The sequence below is a fragment of the Puccinia triticina genome, chromosome 4A (assembly GCF_026914185.1).
Source record: "Puccinia triticina chromosome 4A, complete sequence".
Taxonomy (NCBI): Eukaryota; Fungi; Basidiomycota; class Pucciniomycetes; order Pucciniales; family Pucciniaceae; genus Puccinia; species Puccinia triticina.
The window spans coordinates 7,332,176-7,355,100 of record NC_070561.1 but is presented as its reverse complement, the minus strand read 5'-3'; the positions used below and the strand labels follow the sequence as shown (position 1 = coordinate 7,355,100).

The window sequence follows — 22,925 nt, the reverse complement described above, 5'->3', positions numbered from 1 at the left end:
GTATACTTGCACCATTGAATAGAGACGTGAAGAGGATGAACAAAGTTATCATGGAAAAATTGCCTGGAAAATCGATCAGTCTACGGTCCGTTGATACTGCAGACCCCGACGAGTTTGAATGTCTACCAGAAGAAGCACTCAACAAGCTGACACCATCTGGACTTCCGGACCACGAATTGAAACTCAAGGTTGGAATGCCCGTTGTTGTAACCAGAAACTTGCGGATTGGAAACGGGATTTGTAATGGGACAAGGGTCCTTCTAACAAGGGTCAAGCAGACTTTTCTTTTGGGGATTATAATGGGTGGGCCTTTTGAGGAAGAAGAAGTGACTTTACCACAGATAAAGTTGCAAAGCAAAGCAGGCAAAGGAAGTGGCCAGTCCTTCTTCCGATTGCAGTTCCCCGTGAAAGCGGCCTATGCGATGTCAATCAACAAGAGCCAAGGCCAAACGTTGGCACGCGTAGGGGTATTCCTGCAAACTGATATTTTTGCTCATGGTCAGCTGTATGTTGCACTTTCAAGGGTGTCAGACGTTGCAAACCTGTTGGTTGCAAAGCCAAGGTTCAGGGAGGGGTTGATTAATGTTGTGCATAAAGTTATTTTCAAATCAAGCAGACGAAAAAGTAAGAAGTTTTTGTCATAGCGTACGAAACGGCGCTAACCTCTTTCTTTTAATGCAGACATTAAGCGAGAGGAACTCAGGACAAAGCATTGGCTGACTCCGTTGGCCAACTTCGATGTCGATTAACTGTTGCCCAAAGGTAGACTTGCGCTTCCTTGGAGCAGGAGGTTGTGGGGGAGCCAGTAACGTCAACTGGGGGGGTCGCAATATGTTCAGCGGTTGGCAATTGCTGGTTATAAATAATCACTTTGGCAGGTGATGGTCATGAAATTACCTGTTTTTGTTCTCACCCAAGTGGAGAAGATTAGTCATTCTTGTTCTTGAGAATTGAACTAGAGACTTGCTCGTCTGGGATTTGGCAGAAATCAGCGGTAGTTAGGATTTAACAGTAGTTCATTTCTTCGAAGCTTTTGAAACTCAATGCTCGTGGTTCACGCATGAGACTGCAGTCCAATGGATAATTGGAGATGGGTGACTCTCAATGAAGGGACGAGGACATCTGTTGGTCTTATTGCATAGGATTTTTGATTGCGCATCGGTTGGGTCGAGGCGTTGCTGCTATAAAATCTGGATTTTGTTGGTCTTTTCATTTTTACATGTACGTGAGGGCTTGAAGGCAAGTATTCAAATGAGAGAGAGAATCGTCGATGTGGGTAGGGAAAGAGGAAAAGTAGGAGTGGAATTATGTGGTGCGAGGAAAAAGAAAAAGACAAAGAGCGGAAAAAAAATAAGCGCTGCAGTCAAGTCAAGGGTTGGGAGCTAGAAGTCATTGTTGAGTGAGCTGGCGGTTTTGTCGGAGTCGGTGAAGAGGATGTCTTCGGATGAGATGGTGGCGTGTGTTACCTAGAAATTGATGTTGAGATAATGAGTATTGACTTCAATAATGTTGGAGTTAAAAGGGAGTTGACCTCAACAATCATCTGTCGGGATGTTCTGCCAAAACCGTCGAGGAGACCTTTGTAATGAATCTTACTTCCAGGAAATACACTCATTCCGCGAGGGAACTCCTTGTTGGTTAAGCCTAAGACACAGCGGACTCGGAAAACCCCACCGTGATCTAGCTATAGAGACTGTTAGTCAGGTTCAAACTGAGAGGGGTGAAGTTCATACCTCGCCCAAGTGCTCAACGGTGAGACTAATAACGGTGCTGTTGCTTTCCGGCCAGGCAGCTTTGGCTCGAACTTTAATGATTGTACCAAGGCCGGAAACGCAGACTCGTTGCCATTCGGAGGGATGTTTGTCGACATTTGAACGTCTTTTGTCGCCAACTGTCCAGGTCAACTTCGGGACGCGCATGAAGTTAATACCGCGGATTTCGCCTTTGATTATGTAGAGTTGGCCTTTGGTGAGGGGTGTGTCGGAGTTATTGTTTGCGCTCAAGTTGACCGGGAAAATTTTCTTTCCCTGGCTCCAAACGCCAGATGAGCTGGCGTAACTTTTGCTGTAATGTGGAGTTTGACCGTTGGGAAGTCTAAAATATTGTCGGACCTGTTTTTGTGTTGTAAGGACAGGTAAACTGTTGAGTGAGACGGGAGAGGCTGACCTTACTGATGGGTACAAATTTTCCAAGAAAACGTAAACGGTCTTCGCCTTCGAACACTGGGGAGTCGGGGAAAAATTTTAGTTCAGTTTTTGGAAGCATTGTATGGTCTTGGTTGTTCAAGCTGTGATTGACTTGGGGTTGAGGTCGGGGAATCTATCGAGTGCGTCGGAGAGTTGGATAAGTTTTAATTCAGGTTGGGCGGTCAATCTCAGGTAACCTTATGTAAACAGGTTACTTGAGGGAAGACCAAGCCAGAAAAATATGTTCGTGGTGGATTGGATTTCAGGGACTGCATTCTTGAAGGCGACCGTTGACGGGGAAGACGACAAATGGGGTCGGACGCCTCCTTGCAGTCAGCATGGCGTGATACTGAGCTGTTTACAGCGCGGGGGGGAGTGCCAGGTAAAGTGGTTTTAATGGTTGGCGGGGAGAATATAGGGTCTGCGCAACTGTTGCGATGGGGTCCAAATGGCCGTGTGATGAGAATTTGGGGCTTGACAAAAAGGGACTCGAGAAATTAAGCAATTATTAACCTTTAAGGGTTTGGGATTTCAGGTTATTAGTTTGGGCGTCGGGTGGTAAACCTATGGCAGAAAGATACACAATCACCAGGGATTGGGAGTTCAGTTGCCTGTAACAGCTCGAGTGGCTTTGTTGCCCACATTGTTGCTGAAGGAGATAGAAGGGATTATGCTCACAGTGTCGACAGTTGCTCCATTTAAAGCGTTAGTCGTACCTCAGAATAGGTGGTGGATGATCGTAGCAGTTCGTGATTTGCTTTCAATCTTCCGTTGTCATCACTCTTAACCTTTCAAAAGACGCTCCACTAAGTACAAGTTATACAGACATAAAGCTCGATTTTAATACCCCGGCCCAATCGACAAGTCATGAACTGCATCACTGGCGCACCTTGGTTGGTTAATTCTTGTCTTCGCGAAAATTTGGTGTTTCAGGGAAAATTCAAGGCAGGGTCATCTGTAAGTCGGTTAATCCAACTGTTTTCTTGCTTATGGTAGTGGGAGCTGACTGTTGGGGGGAAGGAATCATTGTTCGAGTCTTCCGGGTTGGAGCGTAATGTTACCAATTCATATGCAGTTTTGGCAAGCAACTCGAGCAGTACTTTTCCTCAGATTGCTGTGACCTTGACTCAATATGCTTCGGATTGGTTGGAGCTTGAAAGTGGGGAGTTCTACGAGCTTGAGGGCGAGGTGTTGGTCGGCGACGAGCTGGGAAACCAGAACTTCCATTACTACACGTCGGGGTTCCAGCGTAGACGTTACACGAGATCGGCAGCGATCCCCAATCCAGTCAAAATGACCGGGTGCGGGACGATTTTCCATGTGAAGGTGGTCGACAACAAGAGACGGGACGGCGGGGTAAAATCAATAGCAAGGGTTGAGCTGATCGTTGCCCACGGTGCAAATGTGGGTCGGGGTGCTGTAGTCAAGTGGAAATAGCATTGAAACTGATGTCGGGCCGGAGTTTCAGTGTATGATAAGCGCGAGGTTCTACGTTAAGTATCTCGTAGAAGTCGACAGTTGCGCCGTAGGTGAGGGCGTGGCATTTGCTCCGGGAGTTCAGGTCCGATTGAAGGGATTGCTTGCGGGGTTTTTCGGTGCGGACGGCGACTTTGGTTGTCAAAGTGAGTCGGCTTCAGCTTTTTGTGGTTGACGATGCTGACCAGTTTGTGGGTTAGGTAACTTCGGGCGAGGTAGGCCCGATCGCGGGGTATTCCAACGGCCCAAGGCGTGATGTCGTCCCGTTGGTAGATTAGTCCGGGGGGGTTTGGGCGGCGGGGCGCTGGCGACAATGTCTGGGATCTGGTGGCTACGCGACGGTTCTCCTATGGTTTGGGGGTTGTTGGCGTGTCGGCCTGCAATTTGTTTCCTAGCGTGTTGAAGATTTTCATCGGTTTTGTAACGGCCTGTTTTGTGTCTTGGTGGCACGTCATTCTCGCGTTGTGGTGTGTCATTGGGTGGCCCGCGGGCTCGGGATTGGGAGGGACCAAACGCAGCGTTTGACGGCTCGCGAGGCCGGGCGGGGGGTCGACGGGGGCTGGCTGCCGTGGGGGGGAAGGGGATCTCTGGGGTAACGCGTTGCCGGGGAGCCTAGCCACTCCCCCTCTGCGCAGGACAGGAAATGTTGTGGATGCTGGGTGCGGTTGCGGGGGCGTGCGGGGTGCCTGGGGGGGGGGGTGTTGTGCGTGGCTGGAAGGGATGGCGGGTGGGCGCTTCGAGTGCGGCGGCGTAGCCGCCTTGTGCTCTAGTGTAGTTAATATGTAATGAGTGTAGCCTGACAGGGAGATGTATGTTTGTATTCTGTGATGTGTATAAGTGTACTACTGTGGAACTTGGGTTGAGGCCGGTGACAGCTGGGTTACTGGGGCTGGCCGTGTGATAGGTGTCCATGAGGGGTAACTTCCACACTAGAGGGGGTCCAGGGGTACTTCCAGTGGTGACTAGGAGTGAAATTAGCCGTAGAATCCATTTCTGGGGTCCATTTGATGGTATCTTGAGGCCTAGTATGAGTAATTATGTGGCATAGAAAAAACTTTTTTATTTTTCCACTTTTCCGTCTACCACACCGCCAAGCTCAACACCATACAGGTGAGCCTCTTCACCTGATTCAGTCCGCACTGCTTGAATGAAAGTCAGTACAAACCTGAAAACTCATCACAAAGGACAGCATCCACTCCACCCGCAGCCCATCAGACCGTCTCCGGCGCCGTAGCTACCATATCCTCAACCATATCTCCCCGCCCTCTTATTCGCCCTCCTGACCCAATCAGGACCAGCTGAGTCGCCGCGAAGTCCGCCGGACGAAGAGCAACAGGCAGGTCAATCGCGAGCGCTTCTTCGGCCACAAGGGCCCCTCCACCGTATCACACGCTGTTGATACTGATGAGCACCATAAGGATGAGGACAAGTATCAGGGGCCAAGAAATTCAGCTATCCAGGCCGGGTAAAAGATGGGGTTTGGTGACGGGTCCCAAACCACCCAAGAAGTGCCTTCAGAGCTCGTCGACGCCCTACAAATCACCTCGATTGCCTCATCCATGCCAGTCTCGAGGCAGCCGCTTGACCAGTCCGCCTGTGCACCATTTATCCATATCCTTTGGCACACAGATTGATCTTGCTGGCTGCAGCTGCTACTGCGGCGGCTGGGGCCAATGCTCAGCCGCCGTGTGCGTCGGGAGCAGTTACTGCTAATGGAGGATCTCACCTGCTCGCTGTTTTGTCCATGCGTGCTGAAACTCGCAAGCAGCAGTACAAGAGTAAAGGTACACCTTCCAGAACAGCTGATTTGCCTCAGTCTCTTCCTGGGGCTTGTTTTTTGACTCCCTTCACCAAGCTATACAACACCCGGGAATATGCAAAGACTTGAACCAGCCATACACCGACCTCTCAACCATGCTCAGCTACTCCGCCTCATCCTCCACAGATTCCGGGCCAGCCATGAGTACCTGGCGCTCCTCTTCAAAAGCCTTGATAGTCTTGCAGCACACACCTTTTTCCGCCTCAACCAGCCCATCGCCTTTTCCCCCATCCACCCCAGAATATCCTCCGGCTCCCCCAAAAATACTCCTCTGATGAGACCCACTCGGCCTGAGAGCTTATTTCCCAAGTGGCCAGCCAATCTCGTTGCCCTTATTAAACATCTCATCCAATACTCCGGCCGCGCTAGGCACACCAGCCTCAAGCTCCTGATTTTCCATGCCCTTTATACCAATCCCACATCCGCACTGTCCCCAAGCTCCTGCTTTACTATGTCCCTCAAAAGGATTCCCGCCGAGGTCCTGGAAGACCCCGCGAATAAATGGTACTTCCAATTTGGGCATTACTTTCTGTGGCCCTCTTTTTTTTGTTTGGTGCTTGGTTTTTGTGCCAGTATTATTGTCTCTTTTGTTGATCTATAAGATGGCTTAAACACACTTATTTATTCTGTTTAGTTTATTTTCTCTTTGTTTCTTTCTCTTTCTCTCAGTAAAAGAAAAGGCATACACTCTCTTTAAACAAGAAAAATAAAATACATGCATGAATAGATATCAAAATGTTAATATCTTGAATTGATAGATAGAAGTATTGTGATGTGGTTGAAAAAATGCTATTTGTTTGTGTTTTAGTTTTTCAATGGAGAAACAATAGGTGAGTTCATGTTGGGGCATTTCAAGTCCCCAGCTAAAATTGATCTTGCTGTTTGATAAAATTGGGATCTTAAAAAGCCAAAAAAAGGTGGTGAGAGTCCAACTTTCAGCAAGAACTGAAATAAAATGAAGTTAATTTTAATTAGAATTTTGCTGGTCCTGGCCCAATGTGAACCGGGATAATGAATAGCAAGATTTTATTTGAAACAAATAGTGCATTATTAGACTAAATTGATCTCATATGTGTGTCTTGTCTGAAACCAGTCAGGTTTGTAGGTTCAATTCAATTGAATCAGAGTTTGCTGCATGGAAAAGGTTTTGGTGGCTGGGGCACTTCATGTGTAATGTTTATGAATCAGACATGCAAGAAGTACAAAAATTCATTCATTCTCATATTTCCAGGGATATTGGCTGTGATGACACATCAAGGCCTTTCCTGATGATTGAGTTTAGGTGTTTGGTGGATGGATTGTATTTGCAGGCGCAGTGCAGGCTTTGGGGGTGAGGTCGTGGGCCCAGAAGTTGCAGATTTTATTAATTATAAAGGAATCTATTTTTAATTTGCTTTTGATCATCATAATTTTGTCATTTCATCATCAGAATCTGTGTAACCTCCTTGACACATTCATTCATAGATCCTACTACTTTGGTCATTTACTTTGACCTTGCTTATGCTTTGTGTGTATTAATATATGGGCCTTCTGCTTTGAAAGATAATTTATCAAAATTATCCTCTTTAGGTTTGTCACTTTTGCTGTGTTATTGATTGAAATGATCCTTGACCAAGTTTAAAGTCTGAGGATCATTTTGACTTCAGAAAAAATACAAAAATACCACAGGAAATTGACCTTTGCAAGGTGTGGAAGTGTTGATGTGAGGATGTCATGTTTGATTTCATTTATGATGTGACTATTTATTTTTGTAGAGTGGTGTGAAGTATAGACCCAAATACATTTTTTGGAGGGGGAATTATAAAACGAGTTTAGAATGATTAAATTGGGATCTGCAGCAGCAAAGCTGCTTTGGCCTCTAGTCTTTCCTAAAAACATTGTCTCTTCCAAATTTATCTCCCACATGATTTTACGCCTGGTCTTATGGTGATGCTCCATCACACTTCTCCTCATTTTCAATATGCACAACAGGTAGCAAGCGGGCTTGGCCCTTTGTTTTGCACCAGCTATAAGGCCCAGCCAAAAAAGAACCCTGCCTTACAGTATTCATCTCAACTTGTGATGATCATGAAGGGCCAGAATGGTGGTTTTGAACACAGTGGTTGTTGAAGCTCTGTTTCCTTTGCCTTACTCATCCCTAGAAAAACCATATACTATGGTGTTTAAAATTGAAATCATAAAATTTTCAATACATAATATCATAAAATCATAAAACTTTCAAGTGATGATTTTGTATGTACCATTCTAGAAATATTGGAGGACTTCCCTTCAATTTACACAGCCATGTAAAGTCAGATTTGGCACTTGTCAAGCCAGATTTTTACACGCACTTTTCAGCGGCTAGATTTTTAGCAGCTAGATCAAACTCCCTCCCAACGGCACATAGCCCCAACTGTTGTGCGGATAGCTCGACAGATTCAGTACTTACATCAAGTAGAGAGAGAAAGAACTAAATAGTCTATCTACATGAGTCTGTGACAGGTGTTGTAGTCGAGTACTCTAGTGGTGTCACAACATCCCCCCCCTCGACAAGAAACCTGCATCTAAAACAAGAAGGAAAGAAAAGAGAAAAAAAGAAATTTGTATAGAATCATGAAACCAGCTAGAAACAAAACTTATAAGTAATGTAGGTACGGTAGAGACAAACAGAAAAGAAAACACATTAAGACAAAAAACCTTGAATAATGGCGCCACATTTTGCGTGCGCCGACTTCCCTAGCGCTTTAGTGAGTACATCTGTGATTTGATCTGTTCCCGGGATCCATGTGAGAGAAGTCTTCTTTTCGTATAGTGCTTGGTTTGTAATGTAGAATTCTCGCTCAATGTGATGCGTCCGTTTGTTGGATGCATCTTCACACCCAATCTTGACTGCCGACTGGTTGTCGCAATATATTTTTACTGGGAAGTGCGCCCCAATAATGTCGAAGAGAAGATTGCGTATCCACAGCGCATGTCTTGTCGCGTGTCCAAGCGCCATATACTCGGCTTGGCACGTTGAGCTGGCCACCGTCACAAGCCTGCGCGATACCCACATAATCGGTGCACCATACAGTTTGATGAGAACACCATAAGTAGACCTGGAGTTAGGACCGCCCCAGTTCGCTTCCACGTAGCATTCTACCGGGTGTACTTGGTCTTTGGATGGGTGGATCCGGAGAGGGGTTGACTTAGTCTCTGCAACATAGCCAAGGAGATGGCGGATACCTTTCCAGTGGATGGTTGTTGGTCGACCAGAGAAACGTGCTAGATAATTCACGCTGTAGGCAATATCTGGACGTGTGCCCACAGCAACATAGCTCAGTCCTCCAATGATTGATAGGAAGGTACTGCCGTTAGACCCATGATCTTCCGGGTCTGTATTCGCGGAGTACCCCTTGGGCAGCGGGGAGGAATGAACAGTTGTACCATCCCAATGGTCTCTGAGAATTTTATTGATCAGATTTGGTTGCGTGAGCTCAAACCCATCTTCTGTCCTCTTGATTTTTACTCCTACCATACTAGTTAGGCCTTCATTCCATTTTATCTCAAGGCTCCCTTTCAGTTGTGTCTCAATTAACTTAAGTGCCTCGTCGGATGATCCCGTTACTATGCCGTCGTCTACGTGTACCCAGATGATGGATTTGTCTTTCTTGCTGCTAAGAGTGTATACGCTAGAGTCATAGTAACTGGACACGTAGCCTAGATCTGCTAGTGTCCCACTGAGATGCTTCCACCAGCACCTAGCCGCCTGTTTCGTGCCGTAGAGCGCTCGTTGTAATAGGCAGGCTTCATCTGCTCCTACATCCAGTCCCTCTGGGGCCTGGACCCACACCTCTTCATCGATTGGCGCGTTAAGATAAGCCGCGACAAAATCAAAGTTGTATATCGGCCAGTTGTTGCGCGCGGCGATGGATAACAGAATTCGCATTGACGTGAAGGTCGCCGTAGGAGCAAAGGTGTGGGCAAAATCCGTGCCCTCCTTCTGATTGTAACCCTTGGCGACATATCTGGCCTTGTATCTAACTGACCCGTCCTCGTTCATCTTCTTTGCAAATACCCAACGCGCGCCGAGCTTGTGGCGGTTGGTTGGGAGGCGGCGAACAATCCATACGTGTTTCCGTTTCATGTTCTCTAGTTCAACATTAATCGCCTTCTTCCATTCTGCCGCTTCCGTCGATCGCATGGCAGCTTTGAAGTTAAGAGGGACATCGCCGGAGTTGTCCGCACATGTTTCCTGGCATGTGTCGACTAGTCGTTCCTGCTCCTCGACCAACTTCTCGTCCTTGAAGTCGTTGAGTATCAGCTGTTTTGCGCGCGGCTCAGGAACTGGAGGTGGCTTCGCTTCAGGGCTAACTCCTTTCCCGGGCGGCTCTGGTGTAGATGGTAGTGTATTGCGGCCGAAGTCTGCCCACGCTGAAGATATGAGTGCCTTGTTCTTCGGGATCCAGAACGTCCATCCCTTGGATTCTGGCAGATGGCCTACAACTAGACCCTCGACCGCCCTGTTGTCAAGTTTCTTGCGTTTTTCCGGTGCCACTAGCACAAACGCCCGTGATCCAAATACGCGTGTACGATCGAGTTGGGGCTTATCTCCAAAGAAAACTTTGTAGGGAGTTTTTTCTTTGGTGATACGGTTTGGTATGCGGTTCAGAGTCCAGGCTGCCCACATGAAGGCATATCCCCAGAACTCCCTTCCTAGTTCACTATCGCACAGGATGCTACGGCCCATGTCCGCGACGGTTCGGTTGTACCTCTCGGCTGCTCCATTTTGGAAGTGATGGTACGGAAGAGATCTTTCAGCAATGATTCCCTTGTCGGTGAGATACTTGCCGAAAGCTTTGGAGTCAAATTCTCTGCCGTTGTCGGAGCGCAGGATTTTCACTTTGGAGCTGAGCTGAGTTTCCCATTGGTTGATTGTCTGCATCAGCATCTCTGCTGCTTCGCTTTTCGCCTTCAAGATCCAAACTTCGCTGTAGGAGGTGAAGACATCCCTGACAGTAAGTGCGTACTTCCCGCCTGTCATAGTAGGTGTGTCAAAAGGACCCATCAGGTCGACACATACCACTGAAAGTTTGTCAACACATCGTTTTGTTGGCCCCAGTGCCGACGTTCTTGTTGCCTTGCAGATTGAACACACTGGACATTTGATGGAGCCTGTGGGCATTTTCGTTGGGAGACCATATCCTAGTTGTAGCTTTACCAATCTTCTTATTTTCCTTAAACTTGCGTGCCCAAAAAGGCGGTGCCAAAAGAGAAGGGTCTTCTCATCAGCTGTCAGCTCTTCTGGGTGCCACGTGAACTGACTATGTTCAACGAGATTTGGGGACTTGAACATGGATTTAATTTCAATAGCAGTAGACAGGGTATTACATGCATCATTCTTTGAGTCGATGGAAGCCGGCAGGACAGGAGCTCGAATAGGAAAAGGGAGAGGCCAACTGTTACTTCGAGGATCAAAAACACTGCTAAGGAGTAGGCGTCCACTTGGAGAAACTAGATCGATGGAGTCAAAGTTGCCGGTGACCCTGAAACTAGCATTAGCTTTCTTGAATGCCGCTAGAGATAAAAGCGTAGAACGAGCGCGCTCACAGTAGTAGACTTTCTTAACTACGATGATCGCCTTGTTTGTCCCAACAAATCGCAAGGTACCCATGCCTGTGATGTAATCACACGCTGAATCAGTTGCTACTTTCACCGCTATCGGCTGGTCCAGCAATGTGAAGTCGTGGAGCGCGTACCTGTCACCGGTGACATTATCCGAGGCTCCCAAGTCCCACAGGGCTTCTTGCCCTCCGCGTTCGATTGTCATTTCCCGCAGGTTGAAACGGAGCCCGGAGGGTTCCGCAGACAGATCTTTGTTTTCAAAGATGTACTCGGCCTCATCTCCTTCCTCTTCAGCAAACAGATTGGGGTTGATCTGTCGCGTTTCGACGCTTCGGCTTTGAGTCGTGGAAGAAGGTGGTCTGCCGGAGGAAGGGGTAGTTCGACGAGGAGGGGCAGGGAGTTGTCCTGACACAGGGGGGCGGGAAGAGGTTCTGGTTTCGGGTTGGATGGGTTTGATGTAAGGTACGCGGTCGAAGTTATAAGTGACAGAGCATGGGGGGAAGTTCTGTCGCGACTCAGGACGCTGAGTCATAGGCTTTGGATTGGCAGTATTCTTTCGACTGGTTGGGCAGTTGGGGGAGATATGTCCAACTTGCTTACAGATGTAACAGCTGGGGGGTTTGGTCAACGCCATTGCGGAGATCTCTTCAATGGCGGGCGATCCTGAAACGATTCCTGAAACGGATCCTGAAACGAGTCCTGCCGCGCTAGGTTTCTGTTCGCTAGCTAGTGTAACGGATAAAGCTGACGGGTCCGAGCGTCCTGTTTCGGCCGCCAAACGATGTTCTGTACGCGCCGATTCCCAGAATCTGAGAATGTCACCTGAGGTTGGTGACTCGTATTCATGGGTCTCCATGAATAGATCAACTTTACAATCGACCACAGGACCGAGGTGGTCGCGGAGATTGCCTTGAAATACAAAGCTGAAAATCGTGTCCCACGTTAAATCAACACCTTGTTCACAAAACGTCCTCGCACATCGATCAACTGCCGCGATTGCTTCAGCGGAGCTCGTATAGTCGGCCAGAGAAATCTTCTTCAGTGCCTCCCAGGTATGGAGTTGTTTTGCTCGGTTAACAATCCGAAACTTTGAGAGGAGGTGTTTGTAGACCTCTTCAGAGCTTGTGAAATCGACCAGATCGTAAGACAGATCGGCGTGTACCAAGGAGTGGATGAATCCGCGGGCAATTTTCTCGTGGTAAGGGTCGACTACGGTGTCTTCGGATGGGGTAAAGAAAAGTTGATCATGGAAACGTTCGAAGGCGGTTAAGCGAAGGGCATCTTCCCAGCGGCGTAGGTTTGATCCGTCTGGTTTGAGAATGTCTTCAGTGTCCAGTTTATTGACGGCCGCATTGATAATCGTTGAGATTTTGGCATCCTCGTCCAACTCTCTGCGTCTTTTGGCGCAATGTTCATTGGCTTCTCGACGGGCTCGGTCTTCTTCTCGTTGAGCCCGGTCTTCCTGCAGACGAGCTAGTTCGAGTTCGCGTTGAAAGCGCATTTCTGCTACCAGGCTGGCGAAGTCTGCCTGTACAGGTTCCGGTGCAGTCGGGACCGGATTGTCTGCCTTAGGCTCTTCAAGGTGAGGGGGTGGCTCAGTGCGGCGCCAGTTTGTCGACGATGATCCAAGGACCCGACCGGTTAACCTGGGTCTGAAGGTTGTTTCTTCCGGCATGTCGTCCGAGAGTTCACAATCCTTGCCTTTGTTGGTAGCTTGTGATGACGGTCCCTCATCATGGGAGTTGTTGGGGGGGATGCGACCGAGTTTTCTCGTGAAGAAGTCATTCGACGAGAGCTGGGGTCCCAGGACGCTTTGCATTGTCGGGTTTTTGGGCGTCGTGCGATTGATTGTTCGTAGGCCGGGTATGGCTCCTAGACGAGGTTTCGGGTACAAACGTCCGGAAGGCAGTTTGTTATCGGACATCTTGGAATGGGTTGTTGAGGATGCAATGAGATGTGGCGGAAGGATAGACAGATGAATGAGGAGGAAAGAAAGAAAGGGGAAGTTGTCCACGGTCGGTGTAGGCGTTCCAAGGTCGAGTAGAACCACAACCCGACTTGCTGGGCTACCCACAAAGTTTAAACTCAGTTTACTGCTCTTTCAGTGGCACCGTGGCTATGGGTGATCAGTCCAACGTAAATATCTGCAGGATATTCACCACGGGCTCGCTTAGAGAGTAGTAAACTAAGAATTTACCCGTGAGCGTTACCACACAAGACTAGGGATTACGATGGGACCAAAACTCCCGAGGCCGAGTTCGGTCGGATAATCAATCAGGAAGAAGAGAAAAGAATTTTTTTTTTTTTTTTTTTTTTTTTTTTTTTTATATATTTATTGAGATATGTATGTTTTGAGGTTTTGTTGGGACTGGGTGATTGTAAGGTAAAAGAAGGAACCAAGCGTCGAGATGGAGAGGAAACGGTGACGTTTTGATTTTATTTTTATTTTAACTTTTGCGGCTCGCCGGCGGACTACGATTGCTCGTCAGAGTTGACTACGGTGCTTGTTCTTGAGGAACTACTGGGTAAAAAGATGCTCGTCCTGGTGCCGGTTACGTGTGATTTTTGATTTGATCTCTGCGAGCTACTCTGTTGAGAGGCTCATAACCTGTTGTGCGGATAGCTTGACAGATTCAGTACTTACATCAAGTAGAGAGAGAAAGAACTAAATAGTCTATCTACATGAGTCTGTGACAGGTGTCGTAGTTGAGTACTCTAGTGGTGTCACAACACCAACCACCAAACTCCTTCAACCACTTGAAATCCCCCAAAATCAATCCCTTGAAAATGCCAACCCAACCATCTAGCACTCAGAAGAACTCCCAAGCTTGCAGCACTCAACAAGCTCCTTCCAAACCTTGTTCAAAGCGTGCTGGCCGTGCCAAAGGCTCCAAAGGATACACCGCTGAAGACTCCACCAAACTAGTCAAATGTGTTAAATCCGTACTTCCCCTGGGGGCCAACGATTGGGTTTCCGTCTTGGAGAAATACAACGAATATGCCATTGAAAACAACTGACCTACATCACAGGCTGTCATGGATGTTGATCGGACATGTATATGGACATGTTTGCGGATGTCCAGCTCTGGCGCTGCAGGAAACATCCGCTGGATGCCACTTGCATTGCGCAATGGCGGACATCCCGCCAGAATGCAAACGTCCACCGGATATCAGCCACTATCACCAGGTTGGAAAAAATTGTAGGAGATCCAACAGTGATCTGGTATGTACACTCAATCGCGCTCATCACGGGGGGCCATGGAGATGGGTGGGGAGGTGGGAACAGGTGCGGGGGGGAGGGCATGGCCTAAGTGGGGCTCAAACACCAACATGCTTGCCTGGGGTTCGCGCTTGCAGGTTGCAGTATGAGGTAAGCGGTGTCCACAACCAACTGCGACATCATGCCTTTGGTGCAAGGTCTCTAAACGGAGTCCATATAGGGTCAAGTTTGCAACGGCAGACCCTCTTGCCACCCAACAGGCAGCTGAACATCCTGAACTGTCAAAATCTAGACAGTACAAGATGCAGCCATTGGAGACTTTTTCCAATGGTTGAATTGATAAATTCCTTTGGTCACTCCAGCTTGGGTGTCCAATGGATAGTGAGTTATGGTGTCCATCAGACACTCTTGATCGAGTGTCTGATGGACAGTGGTTTTGGTGTCCATCGGACACTCTGGCTGGAGTGTCCAATGGATGCTGAGCTTTGTGGAACATCAAGATGTCCATCGGACACTCTCACTTGGGAGTGTCCGCTGGATGGTGTTTTTTGATGTTCAGTGGACATTTCCAAGTGCCAAGAATCACTTGGACGCTTCAAGAAGCGTCCAAGTAATGCTCAGTGCCCCTCGAGTCCTCCAGAAGCGTCCAAGTGATGCTCAGTGCCCCTCAAGTCCGCTGGATGCCCTCTGGACATCCTCTGGAGATTTTTCAGTGAGAAATGTTCGCGGGATGCAGGGCATTTCCAGGAATGCGCCCCATGGTGTACCCGCAAGATCAAACCACTCAAATACAAGTTCCGTGCGTTGGTCAACCACTCTAAACCAACAGGCTCTTTGGAATGTCCAGCTCATGTCCGTGAGGCTAAAGCTGTCCAAAGGCTCATTGATAGCCGTGCTTTGTTAGAGGCCTTGGAAGACAAGAGTGACTCCAAGGAGTGAGTGTTTTGTTTTCCCAAGATATCTGATATTGGAGGCTGAGATTGACAACTTTCCTGTTATCAATATAGGAATGGTGTTGGTGCACCAATCACTACCAACATGGATGAATTTGTGATGTTGTATATTGATCAGTAAAGCCAGCGGTGGGTAGTTACGATACGCTACAATAACCGCCGTTATCTGCGTAGCGTAACACTTGCCGTTACTGCGCTCAGGCGTTAGCGCTACTAGTAACGACTAGTTGTAACCCCGGGCCCGTATTGTAACGGGCCTGATTTTTCTGGTGCGTTACTTGCGTTACTAGTAGCGTAACGCGTTAACCACCGGTTAACAAGATAAAGAGGGGCAAATGGCCCCCTCTGGATCATATTCAGTCCGATATCTGCCCCTCCATGCGGGCAGATATTGTAACAGATGTTAAATGGCATACATCCTGGGTGTGCGATATTGTAACGCACTTCCTTTATGGTTAACGGTAAGGGTAACAAGAGAAAAAACGTTACGATATCGGTACGTTACCAATAACCGTACCGTAACTACCCACCGTTGGTAAAGCGTATATTGATCAATTGTTTTTATTCCTCTTGATACCTTTGTCTGTGTCCCGTGTTGCCTTAATAATCTTCTATAATATCTCAATTTCCCCCTGTGTTAGCTTCAAGCCACAGGAATCTTTTTTTTTCCCTGATAAAATTCATGAATTTCTACATACACCATTCTGTTCTTCCTGAAAAAAAGACATTGCAAGTTTTAGGATTAATCCAGGGTGGCTCAGGGGTCTCAGAAATTTTGAATTGTTTTTTTTACTTCAACCATTGATGTTATCAGAAGTCTCCAAATCTACTTTTTGTCAAAAAAGGGAAACATTGACCCTTCACCTCTCTCAAAATACCATCCTTCCTGGGTTGTTAATTTGGTGTGACCTTAAATTTCTTGAAGATTTGGCATATCATCCTTGGTATGCTACATGCATATAAGGCATGTTGAAATTAGTTTAACATGGTTGAGCATATTTTTGTCAGGGTCTTGACACCAAGAAACTACCAAATTAGTGACATTTGGCAACTGATCACATTGTGGCTTTTGCGGTCATTCAAGGTACACACTGAATCTTTGAGGGGATTTGATCATTGTGGTACCAATATCATGGAAGAACTCCCAGCCTGCGCTGAGATATAGTCGCAGAAACACCAAGAAACTACCAAATTAGTGATACTTGGCAACTGATCACTTTGTGGCTGCTACATTTGGGGGTTTTGTGGTCATTCAAGGTACACAATTAATCTTTCAGCGCGTTTGATCATTTTGGTACCAATATCATGGAAGAAATCCCACGCTGCGCAAAGATATAGTGGCAGAAACACCAAGAAACTACCAAATTAGTGACATTTGGCAACTGATCAGATTGTGGCTGCTGCATTTGGGTGTTTTGTGGTCATTCAAGGTACACAATGAATCTTTGAGGGCATGTCATCATTTTGGTACCAATATCATGGAAGAACTCCTACACTGCGCTAAGATACGTCAGAATTCTAGGCTCTACTTCCGCTCACAAGTCTCAATATCTTCAATCATTATCACTCTGCTTATTTTAAGTAGTTTTAATGTTTATTGATCACTCAACTTATGTTTTTTTCTTTCATTCTACTGTCTTGGTAGTTTTATCTTCACTCTAGTAGTCTGCTAGTTTTATTATCCTGTTGTCACTCTAGCATTCTGCTAGTTTCATTTATCCTGTTCACTGGGTATGCTACTAATCTTTGTAGTGTACACTTTTATTGTTTTGTTTGTTCTACTTTCCTAGGACCCCTTTGTATCTTGCAAGGGGGCTCTCTGGTTGTGACTACATATATTCTGCCCCTATGATTTGAAATAAAGCATCAAGTCAGAGCCCAAACTACTCAGACCAACCTTTGCTCCTTGGTCCAATCTCAAGAACCCTCAAGATTGAAACTCTCACCACATCAAACCCCTTTCTCTGACTGAAAATCTCTCAAGATATAGTGTCAGAAACACCAAGAAATTTCCAAATTAGTGACATTTGGCAACAGATCAGATTTTGGCTGCTGCATTTGGGGGTTTTGTGGTCATTCAAGGTACACGATAAATCCTTGAGGGCATTTGATTGCTTTTTTACCATTATCATGGAAGAACTCCCTTGCTGTGCCAAGATATAGTGGCAGAAACACCAAGAAACTACCAAATTAGTCATACTTGGCAACCGATCATATTGTGGCTGCTACATTTGGACGTTTTGAGGACATTCAAGGTAAACCATGATCCCTTGAGGCCATTTGATCATTTTTGTACCAATATCATGGAAGAACTCCCATGCTGCGCTGAGATAAAGTGGCAGAAACACCAAGAAACTACCAAATTAGTGATATTTGGCAACTGATCACATTGTGGCTGCTACATTTGGGAGTTTTGTGGTCAGTCAAGGTACACAATGAATCTTTGAGGGCATCTGATCATTTTGGTACCAATATCATGGAAGAACTCCCACGCTGTGCCAGGAAATAGTGGCAGAAACACCAAGAAACTACCAAATTAGTGACATTTGGCAACTGATCACATCATGGCTGCTACATTTGGGGGTTTTGTGGTCATTCAAGGTACACAATGAATTTTCGAGTGCATTTGATCATTTTGGTACCAATATCATGGACGAACTCCCACGCTGCGCTGAGATATAGTGGCAAAAACACCAAGAAACTACCAAATTAGTGATATTTGGCACCTGATCACATTGTAGCTGCTGCATTTTGGGGTCTTGTGGTCATTCAAGGTACACAATGAATCTTGCAGGGCATTTGATCATTTTGGTACAAATATCATTGAAGAACTCCCTTGCTGTGCCAAGATATAGTGGCAGAAACACCAAGAAACTACCAAATTAGTCATACTTGGCAACTGATCATATTGTGGCTGCTACATTTGGACGTTTTGAGGACATTCAAGGTAAACCATGATCCCTTGAGGCCATTTGATCATTTTTGTACCAATATCATGGAAGAACTCCCATGCTGCGCTGAGATAAAGTGGCAGAAACACCAAGAAACTACCAAATTAGTAATATTTGGCAACTGATCACATTGTGGCTGCTACATTTGGGATTTTTGTGGTCAGTCAAGGTACACAATGAATCTTTGAGGGCATTTGATAATTTTGGTACCAATATCATGTAAGAACTCCCACGCTGTGCTAGGAAATAGTGGCAGAAACACCAAGAAACTACCAAATTAGTGACATTTGGCAACTGATCACATTGTGGCTGCTACATTTGGGGGTTTTGTGGTCATTCAAGGTACACAATGAATTTTCTAGTGCATGTGATCATTTTGGTACCAATATCATGGAAGAACTCCCACACTGCGCTGAGATATAGTGGCAGAAACACCAAGAAACTACCAAATTAGTGACATTTGGCAACTGATCACATTGTGGCTGCTACATTTGGGGGTTTTGTGGTCATTCAAGGTACCTGATGGATCTTTGAGGGCATTGGATCTTTTTGGTACCAATATCATGGAAGACCTCCCACGCTGCGCTGAGATATAGTGGCAGAAACACCAGGAAACTACCAAATTAGTCATATTTGGCACCTGATCACATTGTAGCTGCTGCATTTTGGGGTCTCGTGGTCATTCAAGGTAGAAAATGAATCTTTGAGGGCATTTGATCATTTTGGTACAAATATCAGGGAAGAACCCCCACACTGCGCTAAGCTATAGTGGCAGAAACACCAAGAAATTTCCAAATTAGAAAAATTTGGCAACTGATCAGATTGTGGCTGCTAGATTTGGGGGTTTTGTGGCCATTCAAGGTACATAATGAAGCTTTGGGGGCATCTAATCATTTTGGCACAAATATCATGGAAGAACTCCCACACTGCGCTGAGATATAGCAACACTGGGTCGCTACGCTACGCTACGCTATTTCAGCGCTACGCGTTAGCGTAGCGGCAAAAAGCGCCCATCTATTTTGCATAGCGTTAGCACGCTGTTAGCGCCGCTACGCTGCGCTAATTTTCAGCGGCGCTAACAGCGCGCCAATTCTTTGTTAGCGTTAGCGCGCCGCTACAGTCGCTACGCTACGCTGCGCTGCGCTACAGCGCTTTTAGCGGAAAAAAGCCCTTTTTTCCTGCTAAAGGCGCTGTAGCGCAGCGTAGCGCGCGCTCTTTTGCGCCCTGCATGCGTAGCGTTAGCGCAATTGCGCGCATCTGCGCTAACGCTACCCTATCCGCTAAAATAGCTGCGCACCGCGTGCGCGTAGAGTTAGCGCATATGCGTGCAATTGCGCTAACGCTACGCTAAAAAATAGCGCATTCGCGCTGCGCTACGCTACGCTAACCGCTATGGTTAGCGTAGCGACCCAGTGTTGGATATAGCGGCAGGAATGCCAAGGGACCACCAAATTAGTGATAATTGCCAACTGATCAGATTGTGGCTGCTACATTTGGGGTTTCTTTGGTCATTCAACGTACAGAATGAATGTTCGAGGGCATGTGATCATTTTGTTATCGATATCATGGAAGAACTCCCATCCTGGGCTGAGATATAGTGGCATAAACACCAAGAAACTACCAAATTAGTGATATTTGGCACATGATCACATTGTAGCTCCTACATTTTGGGGTCTTGTGGTCATTCAAGGTACCTAATGAATCTCTGAGGGCATTTGATCTTCTTGGTACCAATATCATGGAAGGACTCCCACACTGCGCTGAAATATAGTGGCAGAAACACCAAGAAACTCCCAAATTAGTGATATTTGGCAACTGATCACATTGTGGCTGCTACACTTGGGGGTTATGTGGTCATTCAAGGTACACAGTAAGCCTCAGAGGGAATTTGATCATTTGGGTACCAATATCATGGAAGGACTCCAACACTGTGTTGGGATATAGTGGCAGAAAGACCGAGAAACTACCAAATTAGTGATATTTGGCAACTGATCACATTGTGGCTGCTACATTTACGGGGTTTTGTGGTCATTCAAGGTACTCTTAGCGCAGCGTGGGAGTTCTTCCATGATATTGGTAACAAAATGATCACATGCCCTCAAAGATTCATTCTGTACCTTGAATGACCACAAAACCCCCAAATGTAGCAGCCACAATGTGATCAGTTGCCAATTATCACTAATTTGGTAATTTCTTGGGGTTTCTGCCTCTATATCCTGGGGCAGCATGGGATTTCTTCCATGATATTGGTACCAAAGTGATCACATGCCCTGAAAATTGATATTGTAATGTTCTTCCATGATATTGGTACCAAACATCCAATTCCCTCAAAGATTCATTGTGTACCTTGAATGGCCACAAAACCACCAAATGCAGCAGCCACAATCTGATCAGACGCCAAATGTCACTAATTTGGCAGTTTCTTGGTGTTTCTGCCACTATATCTCAGCGCAGCATGGGAGGTCTTCCATGATATTTGTACCAAAATGATCAAATGCCCTGAAAAATTCATTGTGTACCTTGAATGACCACAAAATCCTCAAATGTAGCAGCCACAATGTGATCAGTTGCCAATTATCACTAATTTGGTTGTTTCTTGGCCTTTCTTCCACTATATCTCAGCGCAGCATGGGAGTTCTTCCATGATATTGGTACCAAAAGGATCACATGCCCCCAAAGATTCATTGTGTACCTTGAATGACCACAAAACCCCCAAATGTAGCAGCCACGATGTGATCAGTTGCCAAATATCACTAATTTGGTAGTTTCTTGGTGTTTCTGCCACTATATCTTAGCCCAGCGTGGGAGTTCTTCCATGATATTGGTACCAAGATGATCACATTCCCTCAAGAATTCATTGTGTACCTTGAATGACCACAAAACCCCCAAATGTAGCAGACACAATCTGATCAGTTGCCAAATGTGACTAATTTGGTAGTTTCTTGGTGTTTCTGCCACTATATCTTAGCACAGTGTGGGAGTTCTTCCATGATATTGGTACCAATGTGATCATATTCCCCGAAAAATTCTTTGTGTACCTTGGATGACCACAAAACCCCCAAATGTAGCATCCACAATGTGATCAGTTGCCAAATGGCGCTAATTTGGTAGTTTCTTGGTGTTCCTGCCACTGTATCTCAGCCCAGGCTGGGATTTCTTCCATGATATTGGTACTGCAATGATCAAATGCCCTCAAAGATTCAAGGTGTACCTTGAATGACCACAAAACCCCCAAATGTAGCAGCCACAATCTGATCAGTTGCGAAATATCACTAATTTGGGAGTTTCTTGTGTTTCTGCCACTTTATCTCAGCGCAGCGTGGGACTTCTTCCATGATATTGGTACCAAAATCATCACATGCCCTCAAATATTCATCTTGTACCTTCAATGACCACAAAACCCCCAAACGTAGCAGCCACAATGTGATCAGTTGCCAAATATCACTAATTTGGTCATTTCTTGGCCTTTCTGCCACTATGTCTCAGCGCAGCGTTGTATTTCTTCCATGATATTGGTACCAAAATGATAAAATGCCCTCAAAGATTCATTGTGTACCTTGAATGATCGCAACACCCCCAAATGTAGCAGCTACAATGTGATTGGTTGCCAGATATCACTAATTTGGTAGTTTCTTGCTGGCAAGACCCTGACAAAAATATGCTCAACCATGTTAAACTAATTTCAAAATGCCTTATATGCATGTAGCATACCAAGGATGATATGCCAACTCTTCAGTAAATTTAAGGTCACACAAAATTAACAACCCAGGAAGGAAGGTATGTTGAGAGAGGTGAGGGGTCAATGTTTCCCTTTTTTGACAAAAAGTAGATTTGGAGACTTCTGATAACATCAATGGTTGAAGTAAAAAAAAAACTATTCAAAATTTCTGAGACCCCTGAGCCACCCTGGATTAATCCTAAAACTTGCAATGTCTTTTTTTCAGGAAGAACAGAATGGTGTATGTAGAAATTCATGAATTTTATCAGGGAAAAAAAGGAAAAGATTCCTGTGGCTTGAAGCTAACACAGGGTGAAGTTGAGAGATTATAGAAAAGTATTAAGGCAACATGGAACACAGACAAAGGTATCAAGAGGAATAAAAAAAAATGATCAATATAATTTGATCAATATACGCTATACTGATCAATATACAACATCACACATTCATCCATGTTGGTAGTGAATACCAGCTTTGCCAGTCAATCACCAGTTGGAGAACAGCCAGTTGTCACCAAAAGATTCCGATGGTTATGATGACGATGAGAATGAAGAACATAACGATGAAAACAATGATCCGGACACTTCCATGGATTCATTGGCCACCTTGCCTCCCCCTTTACGCTTCCCTGGTGACCCCTTGTCTCCAGATGCCTCAATCCCTTCCCAGAGCGGCCCCCACAGGTCCCACATGAAGAAAAACGCCGGTGGAGGGATTCAATCCCCAGTGATGTTGTCCAGTCTGTCAAAAGCCTCTTGTAGTAGCACTTCCACATCTTGAGCGTGGTCTACCCTTGAGGCTTCCCTCGCTGCGTATTATGATCCCGTGGCCCGCAAGAAAAAGGAAACAGAGACGGCGATGACTCAGTTCTATTCCATACAGCTTTGCAAGGCAACCATGACTATTGAGAAACTACGTCAAGAAAATGTGGTGTTACGTATGGGTGATCAAAGCCAAGTTGCCAAGCTCAAGGATACAATTTCCGAGCAGCAATTTCAGATTCAAGCCTTGCAGAACAA

At 46.1% G+C, this 22,925-nt stretch overlaps 3 protein-coding genes across 3 annotated transcripts; 2 read left to right on the top strand and 1 right to left on the bottom strand.

Moving 5' to 3' along the window:
• Window positions 1–1,382: 1,382 nt before the first annotated feature.
• PtA15_4A787 (uncharacterized protein) lies at window positions 1,383–4,915 on the bottom strand (the record flags this gene model as incomplete). The annotated part of the gene is made up of 8 exons (XM_053168706.1): window positions 1,383–1,466; window positions 1,532–1,684; window positions 1,752–2,094; window positions 2,167–2,222; window positions 3,679–3,794; window positions 3,868–4,009; window positions 4,088–4,396; window positions 4,880–4,915. The coding sequence occupies 8 exons, from the start codon at window positions 4,913–4,915 to the stop codon at window positions 1,383–1,385; spliced, it is 1,239 nt and encodes a 412-aa protein (XP_053019889.1).
• An 8,936-nt stretch (window positions 4,916–13,851) lies between these two features.
• On the top strand, window positions 13,852–14,082 carry PtA15_4A786 (uncharacterized protein; the record flags this gene model as incomplete). The annotated part of the gene is made up of 1 exon (XM_053168705.1): window positions 13,852–14,082. The coding sequence occupies one exon, from the start codon at window positions 13,852–13,854 to the stop codon at window positions 14,080–14,082; it is 231 nt and encodes a 76-aa protein (XP_053019888.1).
• An 8,412-nt stretch (window positions 14,083–22,494) lies between these two features.
• PtA15_4A785 (uncharacterized protein) lies at window positions 22,495–22,686 on the top strand (the record flags this gene model as incomplete). Its single annotated transcript, XM_053168704.1, has 1 exon — window positions 22,495–22,686. One exon carries the CDS (start codon window positions 22,495–22,497, stop codon window positions 22,684–22,686), a length of 192 nt encoding a protein of 63 aa, XP_053019887.1.
• Window positions 22,687–22,925: the final 239 nt, after the last annotated feature.